Here is a 16,225-nt window from a genome sequence, read left to right on the forward strand (position 1 = left end):
ATGAAATCTTTGAAGAGAATCATGTTATCAGGCACAGGGAACCACTTGATTGTGCAGTTTCAACCTCCCACTCTTAGCTGGGGAGGCCTCAACTGAGTGTTTACAGTGCATCATCACTAGGATTGTGAAAAAGAAAGGAGGGGAGAAAAAAGGGGTGGTATGTGGCCTCCAAGTGACCCAGAAATGATGCTGTCTGCATCATCTGACAAAGCAGAAATAACATACTCTAGTGTTTGGGCAGTGACTATTGTGTCAGCCTCAGGCATGACTGAAGGTTCAAAGGAAAATCCATCCATCTGGTGTTCTATCTCTCCCTATACTTCTACCTCTCTGTGCTTTTATTTACCACTTTCTCTTAAGGCTTTTTTTTTTCCTCCTCACTCAGAGCATACCTTGTCTGTACGCTTCTCTGCTGGCTTGTGCTGGGTCTTGTTTTGCAGGATTTGTTTAGCAATGCATTGAGAAACTATTTCCTTTTCTTTTATAAGCAAAACCAAGTCCTTAAGTCAGCCCAGACACCCAGGTTCTGCAGAAGTAGCAGAAGTGCAGAAGCCACTGCAAGTAAGGCTGGCATCCAAATACGATGCACAGACCCTCAGCTGATGTGAGCTAGCACAGCTCCCTCACTGTGGCGTGCTGCAACCTGCAGAGTGGTACCGCAGAATGCAGCTGTCACTTGGAGCGCTCATTCCCATCCTTGTCATGGTTCTGATTTCCTCTGCTTTTTAGAAGTTCCATCACAGTCAGTCCTGCCCTGATCTAGTGGTTAGATCAGAGCACTGAAAGTTAGGTCTTTCGTGATCTGTTTTTAGAACTGCTCCTTGACTTTGTGCAAATTATTTTTAACCTTTCTTTCTCTTTCTTATTTTTTAATAATGTGCTACCACATGGGGTCTTGTGAGTATGTTAACGTTCCTAAGTTGTCTTTCAGCATTCAGAGCAGTGGCACCATTTTGCAAGCTCTCTTTTTCAAAGGAGACTGTGCCTGTGGTCCAGCATAGCAGTAACATACATACCTGGTGCCTTTGATTGCACTTGTACAGTCGATGGAGAGGTGGATAGGAAACAGACCCAAGGAAGCGAGTATTCTGGCTATTGCTTTAGCAGAGCCAGAGCTAGAAGCCAGGCCTTGCATCTCAGACAGGAGTCCTGTTCACTCTACCACGCTTCCTTGCTGAATGAGTCAGCTGGGTTCAAATAAGTAAATGTGAATTCCACAGACTGCAAGTCGGTGTCTGACATTTATGTGAGCTTCTTTTCTCAGATATGATGTCAAATAAAGAAATGAATCTGCTACCAGTTATTTTTTTCTAATGTTTTATCTGCCAGCTTGGCCTTACTCGTATATGCTGGTGAAGATACATGTCAAAATGTCATCCTTTAGTGGATTCAGTTAAGTTCTTTTTGAGGGCAAAGCCATGTGAGTGAGAAATTGAGTGACTTCAGTTTTTAGGATACAAATAATTCCTGGAAATGTTTTTTGCATCTTTTCTTGGGCTGTGCATTCTGCTCCTGTGCAGCCTTTCTGCTTGCCTTGAAAAGATCTGTTTGAATTTGATGCTGGATTCAAGGTAGCTTTGAAGTTTGTGAGATTATAAGACTCTCTAGCTGAACCCTGCTTTATCTGAGTGTTCCTAATGAAAGCACAGATGGGAAGGATCGTTTTCTGTGTGGTTGAACGAAATGTTCTATGAACAGGTTTGGATGAGTTTTCACTGCAAAATGAGCATATGTCATGTTAAAAGGGTACAGACCCACTCCCTCCGTTCCACCAGGCAGATTGGGTGTTAAACTAGTCAAAACCAGGCATTGGTTTAGTTCTCCATACACAGGAAAGAGAACAGTCCACACTGTTAGTAAACTATCTTTATACCTATATGTGCAACAAGCTAGTCCTCTGAACACAGGGGAAATGAGAATTTCTGAGACTTCAGTTGCTGCTTGGCGATGCTATGATCAGATGATGATAACAATTAGATAGCCGGGGGGTATTCAAATGAGTCAGCTGCTTAAAGCTTAAGTTCACAGAAGGAGCAGCTCAGTATTGGGTCCTGTGGTATAGAGGAGTTGCAAAGACAGTTGATTTGTTGTCAGCTGAAGGGTATCGCAGACCGTTACTTTGAATCAGAACTGTTTGGGATGGTTGACTGAACAGTGGGCCTCTCAGGCACGCATGAAGTGGCTTGCCCTGCGGCTGCAGATCCCTGACAGAGCTGAGACTAGAAGCTATGTCTTGTGATCCTCCATCCATCTGCTCCTGGCTCTGTGCATGGTCTGCAGGACAAACCAGGAAAACCTCAGTGCTATTTCTGTGTAATGATTCTTTGGCCTTATTCTTGTTTCCTCTGGTCGGGCACTTGGTCCTGGTGTATTTCTTTAGGTCTCCTCTGGCCCCAGATAAGTGCTCAGGCTCAACAGTGCTCTGATCACAAACCGTGATTGCCTTGATTACTGCATACCAGGGAAGGCTCTGCTCTGGACACACTGCGCATTGCTGCATTTCTGTCTGAACTGGAGAAACCAACCAGCATTTCTACTACTTTGGTATTTGCTGCTTTCTGCCAATTCGGTATCCCCTCCCCATTACTGTGACATCCAGGTGACTTAGTAGCTTTGTTGTGATCATCTTGCCAAAACCCATGAAAGAAGGTTTGTTCTTATGGCCGTTTCAAAGATGGGGATCTGAGGCAGAGCAGAGAGCGACAACCATAGAGTGCCAAACAGTTACCCTCATTGCTGGGCTGTACTTATGTGCAAGCAGCTGTGCGTGCTTGCACCGGCGAGGTCAGGAAGGTGGTGTTTCGTGTGGTGTGCCGGCCATCTGCACAGGGGCCTTCTGAGCTCTTGTTCAGATCACAGGTTTTTTCCCCAGCTCTCAGCTTTCATACCTCAAAGCAAGCAGCCTTGCATGCAGAATAGCTTGCACTATAAAAATGAAGTACTAGTTCTCTCCTTTGCATGGATCAACTCAGTTGCACCTTTCTCTTTTTTTAACTCAGATGACTTTGAAAAAGGTGTCCTGAAGTACACTCACATTGCTGCTGGTCTCTGAATGGTTGTAGAGATCTTTATCAGTTTCTCACATGGTTGCCGAGTATGACTTCAGAGGCAAATTTGGCAACTCAGATTCTGTCCTTTTCCTTTTTATATTCTCCTCAGTGCTCAGGTTGCTCAAGATTTTTTTTTGTGTGTGTCAGACTTAGGGTTTGTCTGTATAAGGGCACTGGGAAAACAGGGAAGAGTCACCTAAAGGTGTGAAGTGAATCCACTTTCACTGGATGTCTTAAAATGAGTCATCTGACTTTCTCCAGCGTCCCATGCAGAACACACACACCCCACACCACCCCCCCGCCCCGAGATCAGAAGCTTTGTCTTCTGTTTCAGGAGGTGGAAATGCAGAACCTCCCTCACTGTATGTGCTACTGATCCAGCTAGGGCAGTGTCCTGCTCCAGCAGTAGCTATTGCCTGATGCTTCAGAGAGCACACCTTTGCCCTCTGGGTCCTGTTCTTGGCAGGAGGTTAATAGAAGAGTTCCTTCCTGATTAATTCCTGTCTAAAGGAAGATAGATGATTTGCATTTCTCTTAGCCACATGTAAAAGCTGGGTCATACATTGATCTAATCCTTTCCAAACTTCAGCCACTGGCTTGTTAAATTGCAAGGCAGTAAGTGGTTGTAGGCTTGGAAGTATTGGTATAAGCTCATTATTTATGTCTTTTCAAGTGCTGCCAGACTCTGCGAGATTTCATCTCTTGGGACAGGAGAAATACAAGCTGCTTTTGAACATGTGCTTGATTTGTTGATTAAATAATGACAATTGTTTGTTTTGGGTATTGCAAAAACCTCTCTTCTAAACATTGCATATGTTTCAAGTCATCAAGGGAGGTTGTAGGCATCAGTAAGCAGAACATTGTAAGTTTTGTGAAAATGTGAAAACATGGCATTTGGTTGTGAAACGTATAACTGAATCAAACTTGGTCTCAAACTGTTGATATTCTCAAGAAATCTCAGCTGGCACTGCGGTAAAGCAGAGTCCCTGTCAGAGTCCCTCTGGTCGTCCCCAAGTTGTTTAATGTATAATTTCCATTCTGTGCCTCAGTTTCTTTTTTTGTGAATTGAAAATAATTATGCTTGCTGCATTTATAGGGTATTCCAAGATATGTAGATTAAAATAATGAGAATATGCTAGGGAAGACTTAAGAAAAATGCAAACTCTTCTCTCCTCTGCTCCTTTCTCCCTGTTTATTTGGGTCAATTGCATTGAATTCAGACTGGTTTTTGGCCAAGTGCAAAAGCTGCAGTAGGTTTAATGTGCTTGCCTGTTAATGACTACTGGAATAAGATGCCACTTTTCTAAAAATGAATAAAACATAATTGACAAGAAGCTGAGAGGCAGTTGACCCCCAAATGCATGAAACTTAATTTCTCTGGTTGGGGACCATAACTATTAATATTCTCTGACAAATTAAGTTAGGATGTGATTTCTGATCAGAATTATTTGGGCTGCAGTTCAGATTCTGAATTCTTCTACCTCATCCTTGCAATATCTCCTTCCTTGCCAAAGACTCCTGAATTTTCACCCTGATGTCAGTGAACTCGTTTTACAGACGCCATTGCTTTATTATGCTGTGTCTGCAGAAGTGCAACTGAAGAACTTGTGGGCATTTGTTTTTTGTTCATGGTCATTTAAGCTCCCAACTGTTAGGTTGAGGTCATGGATGCGGGCAAACTCAAGAGATTTGTTGTTTATAAATAAAATACAAGCGTGGCAGTTTTTTCCTAAACATCTTGGGCCTGATTCTCCCATATGCAGTAAAGAGATATTAATTTAAAAAGCGCTCTGAGGAGGAGATGAACATGTATCCAGACCGCACCTTGCAGCATGTGCAATTCTTGGATAAAATAAGAACTGGGTGTCCTGGCCATCAGCTACACCAGACAGAGAGAAGGAAGGCTCTGCTGGAGCACACCCTGTAAAAAGCGGTATACTCCAGCTGCTCCATATCCTGTCTCTGTTCTTGTTCTTTCCCATCTCTGTGGGTTTAAGGCAGTTGGAGTATCGCTGCTTCTGTTGTGGGGTTTGCCATTTGTGATGAGTAGGATGTGCCGTTTGGCAAGCAGGCAGTGAATAGCTTACTATTGGCTTTATCTCTCTGTCTAGTTTGTGGTTGGAGACCTGCATGTTGTTTGTGGGTTTTTACGTGCGTCACCGAACCCAGAAGTTTTATTATATTCTCAGAAAAGGGTTTTGCAACAGCTCAGCTATTAAAGCCAAACCATGTAGTTTAGTTAAAAGTCTGGGCAGGAAATAACAATATGAAATTCATCCTAGGGGAGAAGCGTGGTACATGTAGGGTGGGAAGAGAATGCAAATATACTATTTATAGGACTTGGGGAAAACAAATTTGGACTTGAAGAGTAAATGCGAAGGAGTTATCATGGGAAAACCAGACTTGGCAATCTAAGATACTCAGATCTGTGCTGTCAGACTAGTTTTCCATTTCTGAGAATTATATTTTTGTTATATCCCAATGAAGAAGAAAAGTTTGACATTGAAATCTGTGCTGCCTAGAGTACCGTCCAGCAGTATCCTTTTAGGAGTTTATGCAATGGATGAGACTTGTCAAGTGAAAATATTTGAACCCGTATTTTTTTAAGCAGTACGAAAATAGTTGAAGACAGCGCCTGCTCCAGGGAGTTTGTGATACAAGCAGGCAGAGCCACATGCAGGATGGAAGAGGAGACAGATTATTTAATTTGCTCACGGTCAGGCAGCAGGTCAGTGACAGAGCTAGGGGTGGAGTCCGGCTCCCTGGAGCTGAGGCCCAGTCTCTTACTCATTAAATGTGGTGCTTCTGGCGTTACATTGAGATTGGTGAGGAGGACTTTGTGGGGAATGAAAGAATGGTGACTGCAGCTCAGAATATCCTTCCTCAAAGCAGCTTGCTGTCCTCATGATACTGCAGATTGTAATAGGATAATCTGGGGCCATATATTTTTTGTATAATTTCTTCTACTTAATTTGTGATTTTTAGTTTATAAATAGATGCTAAGTCCTTCTTGCCTTCCACCGTGGATTTTGGAACAGATTCCCACACCTTTTCTTGCCACTGTCAGTGCTTTCAGTTCCCTGCTTTATACTGGGTCATGTGCTACTTTTAAGGCATTTGCATATCATTAGCGTTACATATAACTAAGTGTGGAGCGCTAGCTTTAGAGAGTATGCTGATACCTCATCCTGCTTCCAGGAAAATAAATCTTGCCTGATGGGAGGTCCTACACTAAAATAACAGATTATGATCAGACTGAGGAGCCGAGCTGGTACTTTTGCACATAGACCTGTCACGGCTGGCTGTACCAGTTTTGAAATCACTTTGCAAACAATCTTGCTTCTTTCCCTAGGTGCTCAACAACCTTGAGGTATGCCCAAGAATGTGGAAGGGGTGAGGTGACCTGGGGGAAGAAGTAGTAACATACCACCGTACCCTGGGAATTCTACATACCATGGTTTACAAATGTGTAGCTGACTTGTTTGCCTTTGGTTGGATTTTGTGGTTGCAGTTTGATATTGAAGTGCATATCGTCATTGAACCTTGCTTGGAATGGCCTCCAGAAAAAGGGAAGGCTTGGGTGATTTCTGTCTTCCTTCCCCTTTCCATGGCATATCTATTGCATAGCCAGGAAGTTGCACTATTTTTGATTTATGTAGGCTGACTTTTGGCATATTGGGAGCTATTGAGTAGTCAATCAAAGTTCCTGCAATCTTGTCTTCCTGCTTCTAATTAGGGGACCTTCCCCCTCTATTCATACCAGGTCTTCATTGCTCCTATTGCCTCCATTCCCACTCTATGCTCTTGGTTAACCTCAATTCTAGCCCGTGGGTTGCCAAGATCCCCTCTTCTTTGAGAAGGGAAAAATGTGCTCCCCTCACTTTTCCTGCCAGGGCTTTGGCTACGTTCATTCCTGTCTTTACCTGCAGCGGAAGTCCCTCTTTCTCATTTTAATCTCTTCCCTCCCTAATATCTTTTGACATTAGGGAAGAAGCCAGGATGCAAACATGGTACATTTGGAGGCGATAAGAATAGAACCAAGTATCTTGAGTGGAATGAAACCCTAATTATGAGAATGTAGGCCTGTCCTGTTAAAAAAGGAGGTTTAGGACAGATAGACAAAAGTCTATGAGAGTTTAAGAGCCTCAAAGAGCCATGACAGCATTCAACCTAAACTGTCCAACAACTGCTTTAAGTGCATACTTTAACAGTATTTCAAGCTGTTGCCCCTAATATGGGAGTTACTCCTTGAGCTGTGCACAGACTTATTTGTAATGGCCAGGTAGATCTGCAGAGTTGTGCTGCATGTAATGTGGGCCAGCTGGCTGTGTCAGGACGTGTATGATACAAAGCCAAGCCAGGAGGTGGGGGAAAAAGTGCAATGAGAAGCAGAAAATATTTAAACCAAGCTCTTAGCAGGAAAATACTTGGAACAGCATCTCCAAGCTCATTTCTGACCTGACTGTGAACAGGAGAGCTCACTAGATAGGCTGTTAGGGAAAACACATATGACAGAGAGAATGCAGAAGGTCATGACTAAGCCAGCCAATGACATCACTGGTGCCCCTTGCCTGCCCTGGGTTAACTCCGAAGGAACAGGGCACGCATACTCCTGAGACCTTAATATAGAGGTGTGTACAACTGAAGGTGCAGCTGTGCAGGAGAGTACAGCTGACAGCAAGTCTGGGAGTTATGGGTACAGGCAGAACAAACTGCAGCGGTGTTTAAAAGGCACACAGCCACACTAGCATATGGCGCTCTGCTGCGGGAGCGAGCTGGCTTGTCTCTGATCGGCGCAGAGTACAGGCACGGGAACGTGGCTGTCGGTGGTGCCCAGGCCTCTGCTGAGCCCATCGCCAGCCCCTTTGGAGTCCAGCTGGCTTCCGCAGAACCATGGCTGCCTGCCGGGGTCTGCCCTGCCCTGCTCTGCAGCATTGGATCTGACTAGAGAAAGCAAACAAAGGGTGGAAAAAGGAAGTGGTATCATCCCCTTTTGATAAAAAGAGGTACTGAGACTGAGAACGATTGAGTGGGATTTCCAAGGTAATTTCTTTTAGGTCTTATGCTCCCAAGCCCTGTTAGGAAGTTATGGTTAAAGGTTCCTCTAGTTTCTGACTCTGGTCAGAGTGAAAATGCAAAGGGATGGCTGAGTCTTCCAGGACAAGCCAGTCCTTTTATTGCACAGCTGCCTCTTCTAAGGAATGCACTGCATTTTGTATTCACTGTGTGAAGATTTTGAATTATTTTTGTTCATATTAACCCACTTTTTGATAAATCTCAAACTTCCTGACATTGCTGCTGTCAGTTGCTGCTGAATTGAGAAGTGTGTGGACGGAAACAAAGTTGTTGTTATACCTGATAGTTGTGAGGAGTCAGATTGCTTATCAAACAAAAACCTCAGCTAAATTTATAGGAAAGCGTAAGCTAGAAACGCCTTATCAACAGCTGCTGGCTTTCTTCATTACACGGAACTTCTGGTTCTGCTGCTAGAATGCAACCAACCTCCAAGAAACATCCAGTGTAGTGTTTTGGTTGGGGGCTGCTGCCGCCACTTGGCTTCCACTGGCTTCAGCTGCAGCTACAGTGCAAGTGATCTATATGCTTCTTCCATTCACATGGGAATAGCTTATTTTGAAGTTGCAGCCACAAACATTGAGCTGGACGTGCTGGTCTCTGACACTGAGGTGGGGTCACTTCAGTCAAATGTTGCTGCAATCTGCTGCCATCCCAAGGATGGCCTTCAGGGCTTTTCCTACTCTAGACTGTCAGTCTTTACCCATATGCAAAAAGTCAGGCCCACAATGGCTTGAGCCCCAAGACATTGTGGCTGTAGCTAGAATCATCGTCTCATCAGCCATTAAGAAAGCATAGTATTAGCAATGCAATAACTTAGCAGAGTGTAGCTCCCCTGAGCAAAAGTATAGGTCCTCCTGCTCAGTGCTTGTTTATGGTTAACTGGTTTCGATGCAAGTTCTGTTGTTATCCCCTGCAGAGCCTTGCTTATTTAACAGGGTTGTGTGTAAGAGCACATGGATCAGCCTCATGATTATACATTTGCAGGACTGGGTCACAGTAAACAAGATGAGAGGGAAAAAGAATTTCCCCCTTTCAATAAAACAAGTGATTCCCGTATATTGCCAAGGAAGAATTTGTATTTTTCTAGTACAGTTACTACAAAGTAGTAGCTCTCCCAAACTGATGAGCAGGCCAAAAGCATTATGCTCCATATGGGGGTTGTTCAGCTGAGATCAAATGCAGTATCTACTTTCCCTGTAGTATCTGACATGTCCTTTATCTGGGGAAGGAGGAGATGATCTAATTCTCCTTCCTGTGTATAACTGAGATTGTGCATACAAGTCATGTATAGCATCATTCAGATACATAGACCAAAAATACTTTGAGCAGAAACTTAAAAAGAGAGATATTATAATGGTTAAAGAATCCGTGTGTGTGTTTGCCTTTTCATTTGTAGTCTGATCTTGTCCCAAATGCTAAAATTTGTTGCCTAAGAACATATTTTAGTTTATAAATCATGGATCAGCTACCTTGCTTTGAGGCACTGTTTTGTTAGGAAGGTTTTGAAGCCTAAGTCTGCCCCATGGGAATGTGTGGCATAGTGAGAAATCTTTTGAGAATATTTTCTTTTTGGTAAGCAAACATAAGGCACAAATAGTATTCCTTCTTGCCTTTTATTTTCCTGTGTCTGAATGGAGGTTTCTGTGTAGTGCATTTGGCCTGAGAGGGTCAGGTGATAAAAGCTTTGGAATAAAACCTTAGGATAGAACAGAAGCCGTACAACAGTCATCTAGTCCAAGTGCCTGAATTTTTGTTCTTTAAAGATAATTGTTTTTAATGTTGATTTTGTAATAGAAATGCCCATCAGATAACGGGCCTCAAAGTCTTTGGGTACTTTGGCTATTCCTGCCTCACTGATCTTCTCATCCAAATTAGTCCTGATGTAAGCAAATATAATAAACATATGGGAGCAATGGATGAGAGGGCAGATAGTCCTGTATGTTAGACCAGCGATACCCGCAGCATCCAGAATGAGGTTGTGTGTACATGCAGTGCCTTTAAGCTGAATGTAATTAGTTGTTTCAAATGGTTTGGATGCCCTTGCTGACATGATACCCAGCCTGTGCACAGAACTTTTGTTGATATGAGTTCAGAGGAGTCCTGCAGGGATGGGCCCTGCAAGCTCCTCCCTTCTGCTGTGAAATGTTGAAGAATAAAGATGGTCGGTGTGAGGGAAGCGCTTCCCTGTGTGAATTTCCCTGAGTGCGTGTAAGAATATGTCATTTTTATATCATGAAGGAGCCCCACTCACAAACAAGCATCCCCTTTGGCTAGGTACCGTACAAATATTGCCCAGGAAGATGACAACCTATCCCAAGGAACTTAACTGTTTACTTTCTGGATCCCAACAGGTGAAACTGATTGACTACATCCGCAGACAACGGCAGTGTAAGCTGAGTGTGCCCCTGAATGACAGGACAGCAGAGCTCAACAGCTACCCAAGATTCAATGACTGGTTAGACATTGTCAATGTGAGGAAAGAAGTTGTACAGGTAAGGGGAAGATGACTCTCAGCACAGAACCTTCCCACCCTTTCAAGACATTCCCAGCTTCCTGCTGGGTTTAAGTTAGTTTCCTGAAATTACTTTCAGACAAGGTGGGAGTATGTGGGTACACAGAGGGACCTTTGGTGGAAAGGGTGCTTCCTGTCTCCCAGAAGCACTGATCACCCAACAGGAGTGCTGAAGTTCTCCCTTCCCTTTGTCCTCCTCCCTTCTCATAATAGCATTTGAAGCAATGCCCCACACATTGCTCAGTATGAGACAAAGGTCCTGCATTACCAGGACCTCCTCTCCTTCTGCCTGCTAGGGCTGAGAATGATGCTATAACTTAATCACTTACTAACTTTTAGATAATAATAATGCTGTACCATACTATATTCTGTGTCCAGTACTAGCCAAAAAAGGTCCAAGAGTTACAGTTTTGTGCACTGACATATCCAACAAATGGACAAAAATGTCAAGCTGTGACAGCCTAGAGTTTTCTTATTTCTAAAAGTGTACATGCTACCATTATAAATTAGTGAAGATCCAAAAACAGCCAATAGCACTCTGTCCCTCTAAACTTAGACTAGCAAAATGGGTCAGAGTTTACAAGTTTGTCCCAGACTGATGGTTTTGAAACTGTGTAGCCTCACAGCACTCAAACTGCAAAATCAAGTGGACTGCAACCCAGTAATGGGCAGGTGGATTTTGATCTGGATTTTGACTGGGTGGGAGTCTTTGCTCAGAAACAAGAGTGGTTTTTTCGTTTTATACACACACGTACACCCTCCCATGAGTAAAGTCTCTGGTTCAAACTGATACCAAAGAGCATTGCATCAGTGTAAAAGAATGGAATGAATAACTGTCCTGTGGTGGTCTGTGTGGTGGCCGGCATCAGCTGTTCATGCTCGCAGACCATGGCTCCTTCAGATCTTTACAGTTTAATTCTTAACATGCAAATCACTGGAAGCCTCTTCACTGCACAGAATAATCTGATGCTTCTGCTGGAATCAGAAATGACCAGACAAGCCAAGGCCCCCAGCTCTTCTGTCTTACACTTCTGGGTTTTTTTCAGAAGAGGAGCCTGAAATCCTGGCTGCGTTTAGGTGGTTACTGAAAACTGCAGGACTGCAGGGCACTGACATCAGATTTTTCCCTTGGGTCTGGACTGTGCATGGCTTCTCCATGCTGTTCTGTACAGGGGACAGTTCGGTTCAGCGTAACATTAATGGCAATATCAGTAGAGCTCTGTCCACCAATGGCTAAACAAAGCAGAAAAGGCTTTTTCCATTCTTTTCCCCATTTTTGGCTCTGCAGGCCAGATCACATTGTTCTCATTCCTTGAGATCCTTTGATCCTTACGCAAGCAAAAATTGTCTTTGACTTCAGCAGGGATCTGCTGGAGTGAAAAATTCAGCAAATTCTCATGGAAGTTATTCCAGCTTGGTCCTGATGTAACTGAGCAGACTCTGGTAAAATCAGGTGATTTCAGGACTGAGTTGTTCCTTTCATTCACCACTATTTATTCTGAATGTGATGCTGCATATCTCCTTCCAGCCCAGCAAGGTTTTGGGTAGCACAGCTAAAGGTGCAGCAATGACAATGAGAGAACAGAAAAGCAGCCTGTTGCTGTGGCCAAACTGCCAGGCTCACAACTACTGTTGGTTTCTAGGGTTACTGGAGTTGCCTGAGCCTAAAAGAATGTCTTTGTAGCTCTTTTTTAAATCCTTTGTGATGCCTGCAGAACTGGGGGCAGGGAAGAGGTGAAGGGGTGGAGGAAGGGGGAGGGAGGTGGACAGTTCAAATCTGCCACATCCTGCTAATTCAGGGAGCAAACAGTGTTGACGCTGCCCATCCGTTTGTGCGGTCACTGAAATGGGTGAACAAATTCGGTTTCGGTCTAAGGCAGGAAGCAAACATATTCCAACTGTTTATTATTTTTATTCGTGCTCTCTTGCTGCCCTCTTCCAAGCAGTGACCAGTGTAAGGAGCTATGTTCCTTCTGTTCCCTGGGATGAAAATATAAGAGATGTACAAAGCATTTAAGTTCCTCTGTGATTCCAAATGTATAGTTATTTTTTTAAAGTTCTGTGTCCATTTCATGCAGCTGCAGATGGCCTCTGTAGCATTTATATTAGCTGGACAGGAGAACTGCAACACCCATTAGGTCATTAAAATTATTTTTGAGTAGGCATGCTGGAACAGGCTCTGGTCTGGGGGAAATGGAAATAACTGGGCTAATAAACCAATTGCTCTGTTCTTGCAGTGATTTCCCCCCCCCGTTATTTCACTGCTTAGAAAATAGCAATGCAGCCACTGTTGGTGTTTGTGGTGTGGACATCAGCAGACAGTGCAGCGGAGATGTTTGTCTGTGATGAGCTGTCTTTCAGAAGTGTTATAGGTATCATGGGGTCATTCCTGCTGTTGCTTAGATTTTATACAGCATGTGAACCACAATTCAGCTGAATGCTTTCAAACTGGAAATCACTGACAGAAGGAGCTTTAATAGGTTAGTTATTAAGAAATATATAATGGTTTCCCTTAGCTTTACGCTCCCTGTGACATGACTGGGGAGAGAGGTGGTTAGGGAGCCTTTAAAGGGATGGCTGAGTAGGTCAGACAGTAAAAACGGAGACACTTGAGTCCCATACCTAGTTCTGTGGCTGGTGTACAAGATACACTGGGGAATGACATCCCATCTCTAAGATACTGTTAGCTCACTGTAAAACTGAAATAGTCATACTGGGTTTCCTTCCTAATGCTTCCAAAAAGTGCTACAGAGAGAAAGAAAATCGCACCAATGTTGTGATAGTGTATTCATGTTAGGCACGCAGCCCGCTCTTCTTGAGAGTTTTAGGCTCTGAAACTAGTTGGAGACGTTGCCAAGTACCTGTAGAGTCTTGGACAACAGCTGTATGCTGCTCTTCCCTGTCTACCTCTGAGGTCTAAGTATGTGCGTGCAGGTGAAGGGCTCTCCTGTGGCCCGCTGCTTCTTCATGTTTTTGCTTTTCTAAATGGTTCTGATTCCCTTTGCATTTCTAGTGTTGCTGGAGGGAGTATTTCAAGATTGTGCTAATCTGGGACATAACACCTTTGAAAAGCCAGCCTAACTGCAAGCAGTTTTTCAGCTCGGAGGTTAGAGAAACAATGCGTACTCTCTCTCCCTCGCTCCCCCCCGCTCAGTCCTCTCCCAAATAAAGCTGCCATGCAGGGAAGCACAGAAGCTCCCAGGCTCTCCTGTCAGAAATAGAGCACCAGCTCTAATTTAGAATATCTGCTGACTCCTCTAGTCCAGAGCGAAGACTATTTTTGCTCAGTGACTTGCTCTAGACATTGTGAAGCTTGAAAGCTCTTGCTGTTATAATTGCTTTCTTTGTTGTCAGTCTCCTTTCTTTCTTTGAAAACCTATATTTAAAAGAAGAATAATGACCGCTTGTAAGATCCTTTAGTTCTGAAAGAGATTATAGTAATAACAATGCACTGTTTATGGCGTTGGGCAACAGCTAAAACTCCTGTGAACATGGATAACAGTCAGCCGGTCCTGCTGCGTAGAGTGAAAGGGCTATTCTGTGTGGACCTAGCGGACTTGGAGGTAGGTGGTGAATACAAGTTTCGAGTGTGTGATCCTGTTTGCTCTCTGTGAATACACAATTCTGAGGGGTAAGGAAACTTTGAACTCCTACCCCAACTTGTGCTACTTCTGTGGTGTTTTTTTTTTTGTTATTGTTCCTCTAATCGGTTGCCAGACAGATTTTTGTCATAGAAAACAGTGGCTAGTGTGGAGCAGGCTCTGCTTTGGAGCTGGGCTAGTATTGTTCCATAACTTTAGGTACTTTTTAGGAAATGCCAGAGTCCTTGTTTTTGGCTAGGAGTCCTAGAGATTGATTAGTACTGTGTACATGCGGTTTAATACTGTAAATGATGCATAAATGGTTAAATATGGTGAATTGAAACTGGGAAAAGAGATACTTGAACTGAGAACTAGAAAAGGCCGGACAAGGAACCATATAGACGGAAGATACATTTAAGCTATGTAGTAGTCTCCAGTGGGTAAAAGTTGCTCTGAAAATGGACCTAGAAAAATATACTGATCTGGATTGTCTGGCTCCCCTTGAGAGCTGGAGTCAAGAACTGGGGAGGCAGTGGGAGGGAAGGAGGATGTGAACAGAGTGCTGGCTCCATTCTTATGCTGGTGGAGGAAGTCTCTTGCAGAGCTACCTGCTAGGTTCTGGGCCTGGGGCATGTCTAGGGGAAAAAAAAAAAAAAATTAAAAAAAAAAAAAATCTCTTTTGGCTTATTTTCTTCAGCACAGAAAAAAATCCTCTGTCTTTACTATTTTTCTTCCCAGAAACATCACTATTATATTTGTTCCCACCTATAACTTGTCACCATCTTAAAAAGTAACTTAAGAACATAGTTATCTCCTTATCATCTTCTGAAACATGTCTGAACCAGCCCTGCTCACCATGTAGCAGGGGTTCCAGTCAATCAAGTTTGGAAAGCTGTTTTTAGAGTAGATAACTGTCATGCTCAGGGAGGGGCAAATCCTGCCCTAGTGATTGCTGACTACAAGCAGAACTTTGCCACCAGAAAGACTATGTGGGAGCAGGTGAAGCAGTGCTGTGGTTGGGTTTTGTTTATGGCTGTTGCATTTGGGGAATGTATTTGACTCCCAATGTATATATTTTTTGTAATACCTCCTTTTTGCTTATGAAACTTGTCTCGTTCCCCATTTAGCATTTATGCCAAAGACCTACTTTCCTGTAACTAGTTGAGAGAGGTTGCGGAGCAAGCCAGGGACAGCACTTGGCACATGACGCAGCAGAGCAGGAAAGTCTTGTGCCTGGACTAGGAATTGTCTATTAAGGGTCCATATTTTCCCCACTGAAAATATGTAGAGGATGAGGCGTTGGTGTAGACTTGATACTATGAGACCATGGCTGATAGTTATTCTTGCTTGGACTGTGATCTATCTTGTAGCAGATCGTGCTGACCAGTTGTTGGAGGAAAAGTGTGGGGTTTATATGTGTGCATCCTTACTATGGCTGGAGGAATAGAAGCAGCAGATCTGCCTAAGCCTATCAGGTTTCCACAGCTGTATCCTTTCATCTTTTTCTGTCATCATATCTACATGGACAGGCTGTGAGGACTTTGGCTGTTTGCTGGGGATTTCCATGGGTCTGGCAGCAGAAGCTCTGACTGGACTGCTAGATAGCAGAGATCCTGAATGTGCTAATTGTGTGTATGCAAATTAACTCTGTCCTCCAGGCTTCCTGGACCTAAAACTCCATCACCATGTTCCAGCTGAAGGCCCCTCCCCAGTGTAAACAGCTCTTGGAAAATATTCTCTACTACTGCCAGGGTTCTCTTCCCCTGCCAAGGGGTCCAGGTGCCCCTTGCACAGCCTTGTTCCCTGTGAATCATTTATGGCCTGAGGTCAGCATGAGGCTCACGCTACCCCTCAGGATCTGCAGTGAAACACTGCAACTGCTACATCTTTCTTCTCACAGAAAAAGAGTAAGTGACAGCAGCTATCCTGTCCACAGTGAGCAAACTGAGGCTGTCGGCTCCTCTCCACCCTACTTGTTGTGTGAGAGGTGAAACAGTGAAGAGGGA

At 43.8% G+C, this 16,225-nt stretch overlaps 1 protein-coding gene across 1 annotated transcript in view; it reads left to right on the forward strand.

The window, feature by feature from the left end:
• Positions 1 to 16,225, forward strand: part of KSR1 (kinase suppressor of ras 1) — a 76,002-nt gene that overhangs the window by 28,032 nt on the left and 31,745 nt on the right. Inside the window, exon 2 of the mRNA XM_075112703.1 lies at positions 10,478 to 10,618. Coding sequence (XP_074968804.1) covers positions 10,478 to 10,618 — 141 coding nt within the window. The remainder of the gene's footprint in view (positions 1 to 10,477; positions 10,619 to 16,225) is intronic.

This window comes from Phalacrocorax aristotelis, chromosome 18 (assembly GCF_949628215.1).
Source record: "Phalacrocorax aristotelis chromosome 18, bGulAri2.1, whole genome shotgun sequence".
In the NCBI taxonomy this organism is placed as follows: Eukaryota; Metazoa; Chordata; class Aves; order Suliformes; family Phalacrocoracidae; genus Phalacrocorax; species Phalacrocorax aristotelis.